The sequence below is a fragment of the Ascaphus truei genome, chromosome 2 (assembly GCF_040206685.1).
Source record: "Ascaphus truei isolate aAscTru1 chromosome 2, aAscTru1.hap1, whole genome shotgun sequence".
NCBI classification, from domain to species: Eukaryota; Metazoa; Chordata; class Amphibia; order Anura; family Ascaphidae; genus Ascaphus; species Ascaphus truei.
The window spans coordinates 4,801,301-4,823,210 of record NC_134484.1 but is presented as its reverse complement, the minus strand read 5'-3'; the positions used below and the strand labels follow the sequence as shown (position 1 = coordinate 4,823,210).

Genomic DNA, 21,910 nt, shown 5'->3' with positions numbered 1-21,910 from the left:
GAGGGAGAGTTACAGGGCAAGAGGGAGAGAGACAGGGCAAGAGGGAGAGAGACAGAGCAAGAGGGAGAGAGACAGAGCAAGAGGGAGACAGAGCAAGAGGGAGAGAGACAGGGCAAGAGGGAGAGTGAGAGCCAGCGGGAGAGAGACAGGGCAAGAGGGAGAGAGAGAGCAAGAGGGAGAGAGACAGGGCAAGAGGGAGAGAGAGAGCAAGAGGGAGAGAGACAGGGCAAGAGGGAGAGAGACAGGGCAAGAGGGAGAGAGAGAGCCAGCGGGAGAGAGACAGGGCAAGAGGGAGAGAGAGAGCAAGAGGGAGAGAGACAGGGCAAGAGGGAGAGAGAGAGCAAGAGGGAGAGAGACAGGGCAAGAGGGAGACAGAGCAAGAGGGAGAGAGACAGAGCCAGCGGGATAGAGACAGGGCAAGAGGGAGAGAGACAGAGCCAGCGGGAGAGAGACAGGGCAAGAGGGAGAGAGACAGAGCCAGCGGGAGAGAGACAGAGCCAGCGGGAGAGAGGGAGGGCAAGAGGGAGAGAGAGAGACAGAGCCAGCGGGAGAGAGACAGGGCAAGAGGGAGAGAGAGAGCAAGAGGGAGAGAGAGACAGAGCCAGCGGGAGAGAGACAGAGCAAGAGGGAGACAGAGCAAGAGGGAGAGAGACAGAGCAAGAGGGAGAGAGAGACAGAGCCAGCGGGAGAGAGACAGAGCAAGAGGGAGAGAGAGACAGAGCAAGAGGGAGAGAGACAGAGCCAGCGGGAGAGACCCAGAGCCAGCGGGAGAGAGACAGAGCAAGAGGGAGAGAGCGACAGAGCCAGCGGGAGAGAGACAGAGCAAGAGGGAGAGAGAGACAGAGCAAGAGGGAGAGAAACAGAGCCAGCGGGAGAGAGAGACAGGGCAAGAGGGAGAGAGAGACAGAGCAAGAGGGAGAGAGAGCCAGAGCCAGCGGGAGAGAGAGAGCAAGAGGGAGACAGAGCAAGAGGGAGAGAGACAGAGCCAGCGGGAGAGAGGGAGGGCAAGAGGGAGAGAGACAGAGCAAGAGGGAGAGAGAGACAGAGCCAGCGGGAGAGAGACAGGGCAAGAGGGAGAGAGAGAGCAAGAGGAAGAGAGACAGAGCCAGCGGGAGAGACAGAGCAAGAGGGAGAGAGAGACAGAGCCAGCGGGAGAGAGACAGAGCAAGAGGGAGAGAGAGACAGAGCAAGAGGGAGACAGAGCAAGAGGGAGAGAGACAGAGCCAGTGGGAGAGAGACAGAGCAAGAGGGAGAGAGAGACAGAGCAAGAGGGAGAGAGACAGAGCCAGCGGGAGAGAGCCAGAGCCAGCGGGAGAGAGAGCAAGAGGGAGAGAGACAGAGACAGCGGGAGAGAGACAGGGCAAGAGGGAGAGAGAGACAGAGCAAGAGGGAGAGAGAGACAGAGCCAGCGGGAGAGAGACAGGGCAAGAGGGAGAGAGACAGAGCAAGAGGAAGAGAGAGACAGAGCCAGCAGGAGAGAGACAGAGCAAGAGGGAGAGAGACAGAGCCAGCGGGAAAGAGCCAGAGCCAGCGGGAGAGAGACAGAGCAAGAGGGAGAGAGAGACAGAGCCAGCGGGAGAGAGACAGAGCAAGAGGGAGAGAGAGAGCAAGAGGGAGAGAGAGACAGAGACAGCGGGAGAGAGACAGAGCAAGAGGGAGAGAGACAGAGCCAGCGGAAGAGAGACAGGGCAAGAGGGAGAGAGCCAGAGCCAGCGGGAGAGAGACAGGGCAAGAGGGAGAGAGAGACAGAGCCAGCGGGAGAGAGACAGAGCAAGAGGGAGAGAGACAGAGCAAGAGGGAGAGAGACAGAGCAAGGGGGAGAGAGAGACAGAGCCAGCGGGAGAGAGACAGAGCAAGAGGGAGACAGAGCAAGAGGGAGAGAGACAGAGCCAGCGGGAGAGAGACAGAGCAAGAGGGAGAGAGAGACAGAGCAAGAGGGAGAGAGAGACAGAGCCAGCGGGAGAGAGACAGGGCAAGAGGGAGAGAGACAGAGCAAGGGGGAGAGAGAGCCAGAGCCAGCGGGAGAGAGACAGAGCAAGAGGGAGAGAGACAGAGCAAGAGGGAGAGAGACAGAGCAAGAGGGAGACAGAGCAAGAGGGAGAGAGACAGAGCCAGCGGGAGAGAGACAGAGCAAGAGGGAGAGAGAGACAGAGCAAGAGGGAGAGACAGAGCCAGCGGGAGAGAGACAGGGCAAGAGGGAGAGAGACAGAGCAAGGGGGAGAGAGAGACAGAGCCAGCGGGAGAGAGCCAGAGCCAGCGGGAGAGAGGGAGGGCAAGAGGGAGAGAAAGAGGGAGAGAGAGACAGAGCAAGAGGGAGAGAGAGACAGAGCCAGCGGGAGAGAGGGACAGAGCAAGAGGGAGACAGAGACAGAGCAAGATGGAGAGAGAGACAGCCAGAGGGAGAGAGACAGGGCAAGAGGGAGAGAGACAGAGCAAGAGGGCGAGAGAGACAGCGGGAGAAACACAGCGGGAGGGAGAGAGAGACAGAGCAGGAGAGAGAGACACAGCGGGAGAACGAGAGAGAGAGTGGAAGAGAGACAGAACAGGAGAGAGAGACAGGAGAGACAGAGCGGGGGAGAGAATGAGAGACAGAGTGGGAGAGACAGAGCAGGAGAGAGATAGAGAGAGACAGAGCAAGAAAGAGAGAGAGTGAGAGAGAGAGAGAGAACAGGAGAGAGGAGGAGAGACAGAGCAGGAGAAAGAGAGAGACAGAGCTTGTTATATTATAATACATTAAACATGTAATTCAGAGTTGTTTTAAAAAAAATGATTTTTTCATAGTACAGAACTGATTTATTAAAAATATAAACACATGACGGATATTGCTAAGCTTTACTATTACTTCGTACACATAATTTACCTTGAAAGGCCAACCATGTAATATCCTTAAATTTTGGTGAATTCTCTTTCTATTCCAATTTTTTAAAGCTTTACTCAAACCTTCCCCCGCACAATCTCTCAGGTTTAATGGGGAAGAAAAGCATTTCTCAACAATGTTCTCATAAATGTGTTTCCTAGAACCCCTTTCTATCTCCTTACTGCTTATTTTCCACCTTCTTAAAAGTCTGACACTTTGGGCCACATGCTCCGGGGTATAGCCAGATTTCACTCTCATAGTTTTGACTTGTCCCCCACACTCCCACGCCAATACAAAGGGACTAACCCATTTCCAAAAGCACATTGGCCAGACCAGGTCATTTTTCTGCATAATATGGGCAAAATTATATTTCAGAATAATTACATTAAAAAACACCACGGGGTTTAACATTTTTAAGCCTCCCTTCTTCTGATCTAAGTATGTTGTATTTCTTTTGATCAAATGTAGTCGATTTCCCCATAACATCTGGAAAAATAAACTAAAAATTCTAGTATTAAGACTTTCTAATATTGGAAAAATGTAATTAATATCAACAAAAATTGGTACTAAGAAAGTTTTAATTATTGCCAGTCTTTCCCTAAAAGACAGCTTCCAATTCTTCCATTTCTTCATTTTCTGCTCACCTATTTCTATCTTCTCTTTCCAAGGTTACAGTTCTGATTCCTCCCACCCAAACTTCACTCCCAGTATTTTTATTGGACCGTCACTTATTGGGATCATTCCTGGAAGTGTAAAACCCCGGTGTTTCCCGACTTAGCCAAATCGCGCCACTCTTTTCTACGTTAACATTAGTATTGGAAGCTCTTGAAAATTCCCTAATATTTTTTAAAGTCACTTCTGTGGCTTCTTTTCCCGACACGACAATGGAAATATCGTCTGCGTACGCAATACATTTCAGGGTCCCATCTTTTGTCATTTCAATCCCATCAATAAGATTATTTGATTCCAATTTCCTCAAAACTGGATCTACTGCGTAATACATACAGAAGAGGACCCAAAGGACAACCCTGACGTAAACCCAATTCCACGCTAAACTCTTTCCCTATCCCGCCATTTACTTGTGGACATCTCACTGCATCTTTATATAGCAAGGGTATCCATCCTTCAGTATGAATGTATCGGGAATACCATACGCAGATAAGACTTCCCAGAGATACATGTGGTTACGTAACATATTTCTCTAATTTATGAGCTTTACAAACCTCAAAAATCCCTCTTACGTGTATAACCGCGTTTGTGATATTACGCCCTTTAATGCCACAATACTGAGCCTTACAGATTAGTTCCCCAGATACCTCTCTCAACCTATTAAACACAATTCTGGCTAAGATTTTCCTATCTGTGTTCAATAAGGAAATGGGTCTCCAGTTCTTTGTATCCGCTGGATAACAAAACCAGAGGAGACTTGCACATGGACCCGGACATCTTACCTTTCTGGAACATCATGTTAAAGACTTTCGTAAAATCAAGAACTAACAAATCACTAAAATATTTTAAAATCATTGCTGTTAGGATGTCTGCCCCATGCGTTTTATTCGTCTTTACCCCATTTATTACATCCCTGACCTCACTATCTCGTACTTCCATTGTCAGGTTTGTTTCTTCTACCTTTGCTAATTTAGGAATAACCAATGTATTAATATAACTATCAATTTCCTTTTTCTCCCTATAGCTTTCCTTAAATAAATCTGCATAGAAATTACTGACTATATCCAACATTTCCTTACTCTCGCACCTATAATTACCGTACCACCAGTCATCAAGCCCATGGATTATATTCTTCCCCCAGCTCCTTTACAGCAGAGAAAGGGATCTTGTGAGAGAGAAGATTTCTGCGAGAAAGGGATCTGGTGAGAGAAGATTTCTGCGAGAAAGGGATTTGGTGAGATAGACTATTTCTGCAAGAAAGGGATCTTGTGAGATAGACTATTTCTGTGAGGACGGGATCTGGTGAGACAGAAGCTTTCTGTGTGGAAGGGATCTGGTGAGAGATTTCTGTGAGGAAGGGATCTGGTGAGATGGAATCTGTGAGGATGCGAGGAATGGATCGGGTGAGTGAAGATTTCTGTGAGAAAGGGATTCTTCCCCACAGCTCCTTTACAGCCGAGAAAGGGATCTGGTGAGATATAAGATTTCTGTGAGAAAGGGATCTGGTGAGATAGACGATTTCTCAATTTCTGCGAGAAAGGGATCTGGTGAGATAGGCTATTTCTGTGAGGAAGGGATCTGGTGAGACAGAAGCTTTCTGTGTGGAAGGGATCTGGTGAGATTTTTATGTGAGGAAGGGATCTGGTGAGATAGAAGCTTTCTGTGAGGAAGGGATCTGGTGAGGTAGAAGATTGCCATGAGGAAAGGATCTTGTGAAATAGAAGCTTTCTGGGTGGAAGGGATCTGGTGAGATTTTTCTGTGAGGAAGGGATCTGGTGAGATTTTTATGTGAGGAAGGGATCTGGTGAGATAGAAGCTTTCTGTGAGGAAGGGATCTGGTGAGGTAGAAGATTGCCATGAGGAAAAGATCTTGTGAGATAGAAGCTTTCTGTGAGAAAGGGATCTGGTGAGGTAGAAGATTGCCATGAGTAAAGGATCTTGTGAGATAGAAGATTTGTGACCCCAAATCTTGCTCCTTTATTAATTATACATATCTGTCGTATTGAAGTTGTTTCATTTTATCTTTAACAACCTTTATCACGGGAGACCAGGACTAATACCAGGGATCAATATCGCAAGGCAGAAACACAAGAGTTTATCAAATTAATTTATTGGAAAAAGTATCCACAACTATACAAATAAACAAACAACACACATACCCAACTGGGGGAAACTGGGGATACCCTGCAATCCTAGTGGCAGGGACCTCCATGCAGAGATTTCCCCTGTTATCTTCCTCCTTCTTGTACAATGCCTACTGGTTTGTAGGCCTGGGACCGGCACTGGAGCTCTGTATATACAGCTGGCAATCACCACCAGAACTGGAGCTCACCAGGGTTCTCCCTCCCCACCTTTTTATACACTTTAACCCACCATATTGCAACATTCAGGGCCAGGTGCTCCCAAGTGCCAGGCCCTGATTGGTGGGTACAACATGCAACATTAACTGTTACAGGGAAAAGTCGCGGCTTCTGCAACATTTCTCCTGCAAACATATTAACCCCTGGTCCCTGAACTGCTGGAACCAGGCTCACAATACAGATATACATACATATATATAGCACATAATACAACTGTATATTGTAAAAAGGTGGCAGTAATGCCAGGCTTAACCTTTATTAACAGCAGCCATAGTTACCCCGACCGTCACAGACGTGATCTATTCATTTACTCTCATTCAAATAAAAATACATCTGGCATAATTTCCCTCATTAACAGTTGATATTTGTATAATAATATTTGGGCTCCTCCTGTTTGCCAGCGTCCTTACAAGCGACATTCGGGGGATTGGTGGGAGGGGACAGAACGGGATATAAAGTCCTTGGAAATATTCGAAATAAATCTCGTCTGGTCTGAAAATTCAACAGGAATGAAATTAATACCTGAAGATGCCATATTTATTTGAATACAGTATATACGCGGTCAATGCCGCTCTTACTTTGGCCTTTAAAGTAAGTAAACTCAGATGCTTCAGCATTGTGTTTGATGTAAATATGCTATAAATCCGCACGCCCGCACAGATTATTTAGAAAATGACTATCATAATATAAACTAACATAGATTTTACCCCGATCTTTCAATCTGGAGATATTATGAAAATCACCACGAAAAAAAAAAAAAAATCTTAGGAGTTAACAGAAAAGGTCTTATCCTACTAAATAATTCTGTACGCTCCTTCATGGTTTGAGGCCCCACAGATATTAATCAAGCGGAAATCAAATTTATTCACAGTAACATCTAGAAGTAAGCATCGTCCTTCCTCAATTTCTAACAGTTTACGGCATCTCAACCTCTTAAAATAAAACCGCTTCCCCTTCGTGAGGTAAAACTCTCATGGACCAAACTGAGACCCTACCTGCCAGTCTCGCTTGGCTTTGTAATGTCCCTTTTTGTATGTAATCCAGAGTTGCCACCTTCAACTGAAGGCCAACCCGGAGAAAATGTAAAAAAGTCCCCTTACTTGGCGGCGTGCTGCGGCGGAGGCGTCTCCCGGCATCCTGCTGCAACTTCCCCTCCCCTTGCAGGGAAGATGGCATTGCCATAGCAACAGGACGCTACATGACGTCACGACGCAACGCGGCGTCCCGTTGCCATTGCAACGCAGCGTCATTTGACGCCGCGCAGCCATGTTCGCTGCAGTTGGAGGAGGAATTGCAGAAGAATGCCGGAGACGTCGACACAGCACGCCGTGCCCCGCCGCCACCCCGGAGATTGACGGGCTAAAACCCGTAGCCCGGAGGTAGGTGCACGAATCCCGGAGTCTCTAGGTCAAACCCCCCAGAGAGGTGGCGATCCTCATTTAATCGCGTTCCCTGTAAGAAAGTGATATTTGCACGACCATGTTTTAGTACATTGTGAGCTAGCACTCGGGCTGTCCAAGGTTTTATACTTGCCACGTTAACAGTTACTATCTTTAAAGGGTCACTTATGGAAACAGACATTTTTAGCCAAAGAAAGTGCAATATTACTTCCCTTTCTTTCCCCCCACATTATCCCCCAATGACCAAAACCTCTTACTGGCCACCGAAAGTGGGATCATGTCCGATTCTGTCACTATGGAAACATCCATATTATGTTCCTCTTTGGATAAAGGAGAAGGTTCCTCTACATCATCAGGATCTTCGAATCTCGAACCCCAATTCCTCCTAAGAATAGTAAAACGATTTTGTACAGGCACCTGAAGAACGTTCCCAGCACGACCTGTAGGATGTCGAAGAGTCCCTCCATGTCTTTTTACTGTGCCCTTCTTCCGTCTTGTAGTCTGTATCCAATCTGGCATTCTGTTTTTATCTTTATTTCCTAACTGGAATACCCTCTCATCTCATTAGGATCATCTATTATTTCCCCAGATTGATCTCCACGTGAAAGTGAATTTGAGGAGGTTCCGTCTAAGGGGTCTTCTGACATTCCCTGGGCCATGTTTGCACTATCCCGTAATTACTTCTGTAGCAGGTGGATCTGGACAAACTCCGTCCACAGGTGGATCTGGACAAACTCTGTCCGCAGGCGGACCCGGACAAATTCTATCTGCAACTTTCAGGGCATAATCATAAAGCGTTTAGTTTTCTTCAAAATCCACTTCCTGCTCCCATATTCCTGAAATATTATGCCATGCTTCTGCATAATTCCAATAGAAATGTCCACATTTATCACATTCATTTAATTTAATCTTCATACAACTTGCCCTCTCATGGCCCAAGGACTGGCACAAGTTGCATTTTAGCACATCACAAGTATTGCTTAAGTGTCTGGTGGAACCACATCTATGGCACAGGGTTGGCTGACCACAGTAAAAACATTTCCCTTTTTCTCTTCCAATGAAGAAAGAGTTGAACAGATGTTCTGTAACATTACTATGTCACCTAAGTCTGACTTGCACTTTCCAGCCTCCTATCCAGATGTCTTCTTCATCCATGATTCTTGTAGGTGGAGCCAGTACTTCACATTGTCTGCCAAAAAATATCAGAATAATCTGAGATCGGGACTGACTCATGTCCGAAAGAATTGTTACAGACTTAATTTCTGGTTTAGATACAGGAATAGCTACAAAAGGCTTCCACAATTCAGTGTTTTTAAGACCCTCCTATATTGTACTGTACAGAAATAATCCAAAACTTGAGGTCTCTTAAAGCTGACTTCATACTCACAGGAGCCTGGGACATGGATAAGTGCATAAATCTCATCTGTTCTGAAGCCCAAGGATTCTTTTAATAGATGTCTTCCAACAAAAGTCCTGTCAGGCTTCATCTCCTCTCTGCCTATATACATAATCTCCTCTCCTCCTATATACCTCATCTCTTCTTCTCCTATATACTTCAACCGTACCACATGTCTCCTTTTCAAAGGTTGAGAATTTCTGGCCACAGCGCTTACAAAGGATCTCCCACTCCAGGCCGAAGGGGATGCTGTATGAACTGGGGTTAGTTTAATACTATTACTCTGCTTTACCCCATCTTCTGATTGGGCCACTCTATTATCAGGAACTATCTGCACAGGAGCAGCAATCTCAGTCTCTGCAACCTTCATTTCACTCCCAGGCACTACAGGGTTAATGCTGCCTCCATTGCTGCTAATTACCACCTGCTGTTCTCCCCTCTGAGTTCTGAATCCCAGGACCTGCTAATAAGCAGGGGGATGGTTCTGCAAGTCCAGGTGAGCATGGGTTCTCTGGCTCACTGCTCTCAGGAACAAACTCCTTTCCCACCAGCTCCGGATCTCTTCCCACCGGTTCTAGGTTCTTACTTTGCTGCTCTCACCGCCGGCCCCCCCACCGCCCTTCCCCCCGCTCAGCGCCCTGCTCTACCCTGGTGCATGCAGTGAAATTATTAGGGTGCCTGCAGTGAGATTATTAGGGTGCCTGCAGTGAGATTATTAGGGTGCAGGCAGTGATATTATTAGGGTGCAGGCAGTGATATTATTAGGGTGCAGGCAGTGAGATTATTAGGGTGCATGCAGTGAGATTATTAGGGTGCCTGCAGTGAGATTATTAGGGTGCATGCAGTGAGATTATTAGGGTGCATGCAGTGAGATTATTAGGGTGCATGCAGTGAGATTATTAGGGTGCAGGCAGTGATATTATTAGGGTGCATGCAGTGATATTATTAGGGTGCATGCAGTGAGATTATTAGGGTTCAGGCAGTGAGATTATTAGGGTGCAGGCAGTGAGATTATTAGGGTGCATTCAGTGAGATTATTAGGGTGCAGGCAGTGAGATTATTAGGGTGCATTCAGTGAGATTATTAGGGTGCAGGCAGTGAGATTATTAGGGTGCATTCAGTGAGATTATTAGGGTGCATGCAGTGAGATTATTAGGGTGCATGCAGTGAGATTATTAGGGTGCAGGCAGTGATATTATTAGGGTGCATGCAGTGAGATTATTAGGGTGCAGGCAGTGAGATTATTAGGGTGCATGCAGTGAGATTATTAGGGTGCATGCAGTGAGATTATTAGGGTGCATGCAGTGAGATTATTAGGGTGCAGGCAGTGATATTATTAGGGTGCATGCAGTGAGATTATTAGGGTGCAGGCAGTGAGATTATTAGGGTGCAGGCAGTGAGATTATTAGGGTGCATGCAGTGAGATTATTAGGGTGCATTCAGTGAGATTATTAGGGTGCAGGCAGTGATATTATTAGGGTGCATGCAGTGAGATTATTAGGGTGCAGGCAGTGATATTATTAGGGTGCATGCAGTGATATTATTAGGGTGCATGCAGTGAGATTATTAGGGTGCATGCAGTGAGATTATTAGGGTGCTGTAGGATCTGAGATGTGTGTGAGAGCGCGGGGACAGTGGCCGTGTCCTCCTGTCACACAGACATGGGATACACTGTGTATAAGCAGGAAGTGCTGCACGTGACTCGTGCCAGCGTGCTGTGCCGGAGATATGCGGTCTTATGCCACGTGCCACTATCAGGAGGTATATAGTGTCTGTGTATATACTGTATGTCTGGGTGTGTACAATGTGTGTGTCAGTGTCAGGAGGTATATTGTGCCTGTGTATATATGTCTGGGTGTGTACAATGTGTGTGTCAGTGTCAGGAGGTATATTGTGCCTGTGTATATATGTCTGGGTGTGTACAATGTGTGTGTCAGTGTCAGGAGGTATATTGTGTCTGTGTATATATGTCTGGGTGTGTACAATGTGTGTGTCAGTGTCAGGAGGTATATTGTGCCTGTGTATATATGTCTGGGTGTGTACAATGTGTGTGTCAGTGTCAGGAGGTATATTGTGTCTGTGTATATATGTCTGGGTGTGTACAATGTGTGTGTCAGTGTCAGGAGGTATATTGTGCCTGTGTATATATGTCTGGGTGTGTACAATGTGTGTGTCAGTGTCAGGAGGTATATTGTGTCTGTGTATATATGTCTGGGTGTGTACAATGTGTGTGTCAGTGTCAGGAGGTATATTGTGTCTGTGTATATATGTCTGGGTGTGTACAATGTGTGTGTCAGTGTCAGGAGGTATATTGTGTCTGTGTATATATGTCTGGGTGTGTACAGTGTGTGTGTCAGTGTCAGGAGGTATATTGTGTCTGTGTATATATGTCTGGGTGTGTACAGTGTGTGTGTCAGTGTCAGGAGGTATATTGTGTATGTGATTATCAGGAGGTACAGTATATTCTGTCTGTGTGTGTTTATTGTGTGTTTGTGTAATTGTCAGGAGGTATATTTTGTGTCTGTGTATATCTGTGTGTGCACATAACATTATCAGGAGGTATATTGTGTGTATGTGTCTGTGTGTGTGTGTGTATGTGTACACAACATTATCAGGAGGTATATTGTGTGTGTGTGTGTGTGTGTGTGTGTGTGTGTGTGTTTGTGTGTGTACGTGTCTCTGTTTATGTATCTGTGTATGTACACAACATTATCAGGAAGTATATGCTGTGTGTGTGTGTACACGACATTATCAGGAGGTATATTCTCTGTGTGTTTGTGTGTACAACATTGTAAGGAGGTGTATTCTGTGTGTGCGCGTGTGTGTTTGTATGTGACAATATCAAGGGGGTATATTCTGTGTGTGTGTGTGTACGTATGTGTGTGTGTGTACAACCTCGTTAGGAGGTGTATTCTGTTTTTGTGTGTGTGTACACGACATTATCAAGTGGTATTTTCTGTGCATGTCTGTGTGTGTCTGTGTGTGTGTGTGTGTATCAACATTATCAGGACGTATTTTCTGTGTGTGTGTACACAACATTATCAGGAGGTATATTCTGTGTGTGTGTACACAACATTATCAGGAGGTATATTCTGTGTGTGTGTACACAACATTATCAGGAGGTATATTCTGTGTGTGTATATTATTATTTAATATTATTTGTAAAGCACAAACATATTACGTAGCGCGGTACAATGGGGATACATGGTATATTACGTAAACAGTGTGTGTGTGTGTGTGTGTGTGTGTGTGTGTGTGTGTGTGTGTGTGTGTGTGTGTGTGTGTGTGTGTGTGTGTGTGTGTGTGTGTGTGTGTGTGCGCGCGCGACATTATCAGGAGGTATAATATTCTGTGTGTGTATATACCACATTATCAGAGTGGTTATATGGGGTAATAGGAGGGGTTATAGGGAGGGGTTATATGGGGTAATAGGAGGGGTTATATGGGGTAATAGGAGGGGTTATATGGGGTAATAGGAGGGGTTATAGGGCAGAGTTGAAGCCAATAATGTATGTGTGTGTATATATATATAATTCAAAAAATGTAAAACTATATATATATATATATAAAATGATGTCTCCTGATGAGCCTGACGTGATTGTCCCATACCCCTGCAGGAGTTGATGTCACTGGACAGGAAGAACAAGACGAGAATGGCTGAGGACAGCTCTAGTGCTAGCAGTGGGTCACCCAACCCTGGGGACACTCTGCCCTGGAATCTGTCAAAGAACCAGCAGGTCAAGAGGTCATCTTCAGTTTCGGGAGGTGGAACAGTGCTGGACGCAGCAGAGAGAGCAGTCATCAGGATTGCAGGTAGGACCAGGGGTTCGGCGAAACTGTAGGGGTTTGCCAGGGTCACTTGTTAATCTAATCATCCAACTACATTCCTTTACCACCAGTCACTTGGCTATTCCATGCACCAAACTCTTACTCTTTACTTAACTAAGTTACCAGACACACACCATCCCCTGACTCAACTGCAGTAGTCCTCGCTCCACCAACTAGAGTTAATTTCTCTTCACTCGACCAACAACTCCATCAACTACTCCTCCACCAACCACTTGCTCAACTACTCCTTATTGAAACCACTAACTCAGCTACTGTAATCCACACCACTCAACCATTACCTTAACTACGCCGTACTTTCCCAACACTGATTCAGGTCCCCCTCATCCCACCAACTAAATGGTATTATCCTTCAATCAACAAATCAGTCGTTCAACTATTCCACACTTCACCATCCAATGACCCAACTATTCCTCACTTCCCCATCCCCTGACCCAACTATTCCTCACTTCCCCCATCCACTGACCCATCTATTCCTCACTCCCCCATCCACTGACCCAACTATTCCACACTTCCCCCACCCACTGACCCAACTATTCCTCACTTCCCCATCCACTGACATATCTATTCCTCACTCCCCCATCCACTGACCCAACTACTCCTCACTTCCCCAATCCACTGACCCAACTATTCCTCACTTCCCCCATCCACTGACCCAACTATTCCTCACTTCCCCATCCCCTGACCCAACTATTCCTCACTTCCCCCATCCACTGACCCAACTATTCCTCACTTCCCCCATCCACTGACCCAACTATTCCTCACTTCCCAATCCCCTGACCCAACTATTCCTCACTTCATCATCCACTGACCCAACTATTCCCCGCTTCCCCCATCCACTGACCCAACTATTCCTCACTTCCCCATCCACTGACCCAACTATTCCTCACTCCCCCATCCACTGACCTAACTATTCCTCACTTCCCCATCCACTGACCCAACTATTCCTCACTTCCCCCATCCACTGACCCAACTATTCCTCACTTCCCCATCCACTGACCCAACTATTCCTCACTTCCCCATCCCCTGACCCAACTATTCCTCACTTCCCTCATCCACTAACACAACTATTCCCCATCCACTGACCCAACTATTCCTCACTTCCCCATTCGCTGACACAACTATTCCTCACTTTCCCATCCACTGACCCAACTATTCCTCACTTCCCCATCCCCTGATCCAACTATTCCCCACTTCCTCATCCACTGACCCAACTATTCCTCACTTCCTCATCCACTAACTCAACTATTCCTCACTTCCTCATCCACTGACCCAACTAATCCTCACTCCCCCATTCACTGACCCAACTATTCCTCATTTCCCCCATCCCCTGACCCAACTATTCCTCACTTCCCCATCCACTGACCCAACTATTCCTTACTTCCCCATCCACTGACCCAACTATTCCTCACTTCCCCATCCACTGACCCAACTATTCCTCACTTCCCCATCCCCTGACCCAACTATTCATCACTCCCCCATCCACTGACCTAACTATTCCTCACTTCCCCATCCCCTGGCCCAACTATTCCTCACTTCCTCATCCACTGACCCAACTATTCCTCACTTCCTCATCCACTGACCCAACTATTCCTCACTTCCTCATCCACTGACCCAACTATTCCTCACTTCCTCATCCACTGACCCAACTATTCCTCACTTCCCCATCCACTGACCCAACTATTCCCCGTTTCCCCCATCCCCTGACCAACTATTCCTCACTCACCCATCCCCTGACCCAACTATTCCTCACTTCCCCATCCCCTGGCCCAACTATTCCTCACTTCCTCATCCACTGACCCAACTATTCCTCGCTTCCTCATCCACTGACCCAACTATTCCTCACTTCCTCATCCACTGACCCAACTATTCCTCACTTCCCCCATCCACTGACCCAACTATTCCTCACTTCCCCATCCCCTGACCCAACTATTCCTCACTTCACCATCCACTGACCCAACTATTCCCCGCTTCCCCCATCCACTGACCCAACTATTCCTCACTTCCCCATCCACTGACCCAACTATTCCTCACTCCCCCATCCACTGACCTAACTATTCCTCACTTCCCCATCCACTGACCCAACTATTCCTCACTTCCTCATCCACTGACCCAACTAATCCTCACTCCCCCATTCACTGACCCAACTATTCCTCATTTCCCCCATCCCCTGACCCAACTATTCCTCACTTCCCCATCCTGACCCAACTATTCCTCACTTCCCCCATCCACTGACCCAACTATTCCTCACTTCCCCCATCCACTGACCCAACTATTCCTCACTTCCCCCATCCACTGACCCAACTATTCCTCACTTCCCCATCCACTGACCCAACTATTCCTTACTTCCCCATCCACTGACCCAACTATTCCTCACTTCCCCATCCCCTGACCCCACTATTCCTCACTTCCCCCATCCACTAACACAACTATTCCCCATCCACTGACCCAACTATTCCTCACTTCCCCATTCGCTGACACAACTATTCCTCACTTTCCCATCCACTGACCCAACTATTCCTCACTTCCCCATCCCCTGACCCAACTATTCCTCACTTCCTCATCCACTGACCCAACTAATCCTCACTCCCCCATTCACTGACCCAACTATTCCTCATTTCCCCCATCCCCTGACCCAACTATTCCTCACTTCCCCATCCACTGACCCAACTATTCCTTACTTCCCCATCCACTGACCCAACTATTCCTCACTTCCCCATCCACTGACCCAACTATTCCTCACTTCCCCATCCCCTGACCCAACTATTCATCACTCCCCCATCCACTGACCTAACTATTCCTCACTTCCCCATCCCCTGGCCCAACTATTCCTCACTTCCTCATCCACTGACCCAACTATTCCTCACTTCCTCATCCACTGACCCAACTATTCCTCACTTCCTCATCCACTGACCCAACTATTCCTCACTCCCCCATCCACTGACCCAACTATTCCTCACTTCCCCATCCACTGACCCAACTATTCCCCGTTTCCCCCATCCCCTGACCAACTATTCCTCACTCACCCATCCCCTGACCCAACTATTCCTCACTTCCCCCATCCACTGACCCAACTATTCCTCACTTCCCCATCCACTGACCCAACTATTCCTCACTTCCCCATCCACTGACCCAACTATTCCTCACTTCCCCCATCCCCTGACCCAACTATTCCTCACTTCCCCCATCCACTGACCCAACTATTCCTCACTTCCCCATCCACTGACCCAACTATTCCTCACTTTCCCCATCCACTGACCCAATGATTCCTCACTTCCCCCATCCACTGACCCAACTATTCCTCGCTTCCCTATCCCCTGACCCAACTATTCCTTGCTTCCCCATCCCGACCCAACTATTCCTCATTCCATCCACTGACCCAAATATTCCTCACTTCCCCATCCTGACCCAACTATTCCTCACTTCCCCCATCCACTGACCCAACTATTCCTCACTTCCCCCATCCACTGACCCAACTATTCCTCACTTCCCCATCCACTGACCCAACTATTCCTCACTTCCCCATCCACTGACCCAACTATTCCTCACTTCCCCCATCCCCTGACCCAACTATTCCTCGCTCACCCATCCACTGACCCAACTATTCCTCACTTCCCCATCCACTGACCCAACTATTCCTCATTTTCCCAATCCACTGACCCAACAATTCCTCACTTCCCCCATCCACTGACCCAACTATTCCTCGCTTCCCTATCCCCTGACCCAACTATTCCTTGCTTCCCCACCCCGACCCAACTATTCCTCACTTCCCCATCCACTGACCCAACTATTCCTTACTTCCCCATCCACTGACCCAACTATTCCTCACTTCCCCATCCACTGACCCAACTATTCCTCACTTCCCCATCCCCTGACCCAACTATTCATCACTCCCCCATCCACTGACCTAACTATTCCTCACTTCCCCATCCCCTGGCCCAACTATTCCTCACTTCCTCATCCACTGACCCAACTATTCCTCACTTCCTCATCCACTGACCCAACTATTCCTCACTTCCTCATCCACTGACCCAACTATTCCTCACTCCCCCATCCACTGACCCAACTATTCCTCACTTCCCCATCCACTGACCCAACTATTCCCCGTTTCCCCCATCCCCTGACCAACTATTCCTCACTCACCCATCCCCTGACCCAACTATTCCTCACTTCCCCCATCCACTGACCCAACTATTCCTCACTTCCCCATCCACTGACCCAACTATTCCTCACTTCCCCATCCACTGACCCAACTATTCCTCACTTCCCCCATCCCCTGACCCAACTATTCCTCACTTCCCCCATCCACTGACCCAACTATTCCTCACTTCCCCATCCACTGACCCAACTATTCCTCACTTTCCCCATCCACTGACCCAATGATTCCTCACTTCCCCCATCCACTGACCCAACTATTCCTCGCTTCCCTATCCCCTGACCCAACTATTCCTTGCTTCCCCATCCCGACCCAACTATTCCTCATTCCATCCACTGACCCAAATATTCCTCACTTCCCCATCCTGACCCAACTATTCCTCACTTCCCCCATCCACTGACCCAACTATTCCTCACTTCCCCCATCCACTGACCCAACTATTCCTCACTTCCCCCATCCACTGACCCAACTATTCCTCACTTCCCCATCCACTGACCCAACTATTCCTCACTTCCCCATCCACTGACCCAACTATTCCTCACTTCCCCCATCCCCTGACCCAACTATTCCTCGCTCACCCATCCACTGACCCAACTATTCCTCACTTCCCCATCCACTGACCCAACTATTCCTCATTTTCCCAATCCACTGACCCAACAATTCCTCACTTCCCCCATCCACTGACCCAACTATTCCTCGCTTCCCTATCCCCTGACCCAACTATTCCTTGCTTCCCCACCCCGACCCAACTATTCCTCACTCCCCCATCCACTGACCCAACTATTCCTCACTTCCCCATCCTGACCCAACTATTCCTCACTTCCCCCATCCACTGACCCAACTATTCCTCACTTCCCCCATCCACTGACCCAACTATTCCTCACTTCCCCCATCCACTGACCCAACTATTCCTCGCTTCCCCATCCACTGACCCAATTATTCCTCACTTCCCTATTTGCTGACCCAACTATTCCTCACTTCCCCATCCCCTGACCCAACACTTCCTCACTTCCCCCATCACCTGGCCCAACTATTCCTCACTTCCTCATCCACTGACCCAACTATTCCTCACTTCCTCATCCACTGACCAAACCATTCCTCACTTCCTCATCCACTGACTCAACTATTCCTCACTCCCCCATCCACTGACCAAACTATTCCTCACTTCCCCATCCACTGACCCAACTATTCCTCACTTCCCCATCCACTGACCCAACTATTCCTCACTTCCCCCATCCCCTGACCAACTATTCCTCACTAACCCATCCCCTGACCCAACTATTCCTCACTTCCCCAATCTACTGACCCAACTATTCCTCACTTCCCCCATCCACTGACCCAACTATTCCTCACTTCCCCCATCCACTGACCCAACTATGCCTCACTTCTCCATCCCCTGACCCAACTATTCCTCACTCACCCATCCACTGACCCAACTATTCCTCACTTCCCTATCCACTGACCCAACTATTCCTCACTCACCCATCCACTGACCCAACTATTCCTCACTTCCTCATCCACTGACCCAACTATTCCTCACTTCCTCATCCACTGACCCAACTATTCCTCACTTCCTCATCCACTGACCCAACTATTCCTCACTCCCCCATCCACTGACCCAACTATTCCTCACTTCCCCATCCACTGACCCAACTATTCCCCGTTTCCCCCATCCCCTGACCAACTATTCCTCACTCACCCATCCCCTGACCCAACTATTCCTCACTTCCCCCATCCACTGACCCAACTATTCCTCACTTCCCCATCCACTGACCCAACTATTCCTCACTTCCCCATCCACTGACCCAACTATTCCTCACTTCCCCCATCCCCTGACCCAACTATTCCTCACTTCCCCCATCCACTGACCCAACTATTCCTCACTTCCCCATCCACTGACCCAACTATTCCTCACTTTCCCCATCCACTGACCCAATGATTCCTCACTTCCCCCATCCACTGACCCAACTATTCCTCGCTTCCCTATCCCCTGACCCAACTATTCCTTGCTTCCCCATCCCGACCCAACTATTCCTCATTCCATCCACTGACCCAAATATTCCTCACTTCCCCATCCTGACCCAACTATTCCTCACTTCCCCCATCCACTGACCCAACTATTCCTCACTTCCCCCATCCACTGACCCAACTATTCCTCACTTCCCCCATCCACTGACCCAACTATTCCTCACTTCCCCATCCACTGACCCAACTATTCCTCACTTCCCCATCCACTGACCCAACTATTCCTCACTTCCCCCATCCCCTGACCCAACTATTCCTCGCTCACCCATCCACTGACCCAACTATTCCTCACTTCCCCATCCACTGACCCAACTATTCCTCATTTTCCCAATCCACTGACCCAACAATTCCTCACTTCCCCCATCCACTGACCCAACTATTCCTCGCTTCCCTATCCCCTGACCCAACTATTCCTTGCTTCCCCACCCCGACCCAACTATTCCTCACTCCCCCATCCACTGACCCAACTATTCCTCACTTCCCCATCCTGACCCAACTATTCCTCACTTCCCCCATCCACTGACCCAACTATTCCTCACTTCCCCCATCCACTGACCCAACTATTCCTCACTTCCCCCATCCACTGACCCAACTATTCCTCGCTTCCCCATCCACTGACCCAATTATTCCTCACTTCCCTATTTGCTGACCCAACTATTCCTCACTTCCCCATCCCCTGACCCAACACTTCCTCACTTCCCCCATCACCTGGCCCAACTATTCCTCACTTCCTCATCCACTGACCCAACTATTCCTCACTTCCTCATCCACTGACCAAACCATTCCTCACTTCCTCATCCACTGACTCAACTATTCCTCACTCCCCCATCCACTGACCAAACTATTCCTCACTTCCCCATCCACTGACCCAACTATTCCTCACTTCCCCATCCACTGACCCAACTATTCCTCACTTCCCCCATCCCCTGACCAACTATTCCTCACTAACCCATCCCCTGACCCAACTATTCCTCACTTCCCCAATCTACTGACCCAACTATTCCTCACTTCCCCCATCCACTGACCCAACTATTCCTCACTTCCCCCATCCACTGACCCAACTATGCCTCACTTCTCCATCCCCTGACCCAACTATTCCTCACTCACCCATCCACTGACCCAACTATTCCTCACTTCCCTATCCACTGACCCAACTATTCCTCACTCACCCATCCACTGACCCAACTATTCCTCACTTCCCCATCCACTGACCCAACTATTCCTCACTTCCCCATCCACTGACCCAACTATTCCTCACTACCCCCATCCACTGACCTAACTATTCCTCACTTCCCCCATCCACTGACCCAACTATTCCTCACTTCCCCATCCACTAACCCAACTATTCCTCACTCCCCCATCCACTGACCCAACTATTCCTCACTTCCCCATCCACTGACCCAACTATTCCTCACTCCCCCATCCACTGACCCAACTATTCCTCACTTCCACCATCCACTGACCCAACTATTCCTCACTTCCCCATCCACTGACCCAACTATTCCTCACTTCCCCATCCCCTGACCCAACTATTCCTCACTTCCTCATCCACTGACCCAACTATTCCTCACTTCCCCCATCCACTGACCCAACTATTCCTCACTTCCCCCATCCACTGACCCAACTATTCCTCACTTCCCCCATCCACTGACCCAACTATTCCTCACTTCCCCCATCCACTGACCCAACTATTCCTCACTTCCCCCATCCCCTGACCCAACTATTCCTCACTTCCCCCATCCACTGACCCAACTATTCCTCGCTTCACCATCCACTGACCAACTATTCCTCACTTCCCCCATCCCCTGTCCCAACTATTCCTTACTTCCCCATCCACTGACCCAACTATTCCTCACTCCATGTACTCACTCAACTATTCCTCTTTAAACTTTCCCCTGAACCAGGTGCACCAACTACTCGTCCCTCCACAAACCAGTCACTCAAATACTCTTCACTCCATGTACTCACTGAACTACTCCTCACTAAGCTATCTCCAACTACTCTTCACTCCATATACTCACTGAACTACTCCTCACTAAGCTTTCTCCAACTGCTCCTCAATGTACTCACTGAACTACTCCACACTAGAGGGGTGCGAAAGTCTTGCCTTTTGCTTTTTGAAATGTTGAGGGAATTTTGGATATTTGTAAAAGTGTTTGCAAAGATTTGTATGTAAAAATGTTTACAATTTTGCTGCGTTTTCACTTTTGTGGCCAAATCTATGTGACAATTAGTATATATGTGCTGCACTTGTATATGGGTACGAGTATATATGTGCGGCACTTGTATATGGGTACGAGTATATATGTGCTGCACTTGTATATGGGTACGAGTATATATGTGCTGCACCTGTATATGGGTACGAGTATATATGTTCTGCACTTGTATATGGGTACGAGTATATATGTTCTGCACATGTATATGGGTACAAGTATATTTGTGCTGCACTTGTATATGGGTACGAGTATATATGTGCTGCACTTGTATATGGGTACGAGTATACATGTGCTGCACTTGTATATGGGTACGAGTATATATGTGCTGCACCTGTATATGGGTACGAGTATATATGTGCTGCACTTGTATATGGATACGAGTATATATGTGCTGCACTTGTATATGGGTATGAGTATATATGTGCTGCACCTGTATATGGGTACGAGTATATATGTGCTGCACTTGTATATGGGTACGAGTATATATGTGCTGCACTTGTATATGGGTACGAGTATATATGTGCTGCACCTGTATATGGGTACGAGTATATATGTGCTGCACTTGTATATGGGTACGAGTATATATGTGCTGCACCTGTATATGGGTACGAGTATATATGTGCTACACTTGTATATGGGTACGAGTATATATGTGCTGCACTTGTATATGGGTACGAGTATATATGTGTTGCACTTGTATATGGGTACGAGTATATGGGTATGTACAGGTGCTGCTTGTGTCGGTCCTGCTTCCGGTTGTAGAGGAACCTGGTGGTTCTCTCGCTGTAATACGTGGTGCTTGGGCCACAATGTTCTCACACTGTGCCACGGGCCATTGTTCAGTGGGTACGAGGTTCTAGGGGCCCGGCTGTGGCCGGCTGGGGCATGGTGGTGCCCTATAGTCAGAGGGGCTGAGGCCTGTGGTTTATCTGTGGCACGGAAGATTTTTCTGGGACATGTAAGTCATTAATTCTGATTTTGGTAA

The 21,910-nt window shown here is 47.9% G+C and overlaps 1 protein-coding gene across 1 annotated transcript in view; it reads left to right on the top strand.

The window, feature by feature from the left end:
• PLEC (plectin) overlaps nucleotides 1-21,910 on the top strand; it is a 624,499-nt gene that overhangs the window by 85,322 nt on the left and 517,267 nt on the right. Inside the window, 1 exon segment of the mRNA XM_075581086.1 lies at nucleotides 12,300-12,495. Coding sequence (XP_075437201.1) covers nucleotides 12,300-12,495 — 196 coding nt within the window.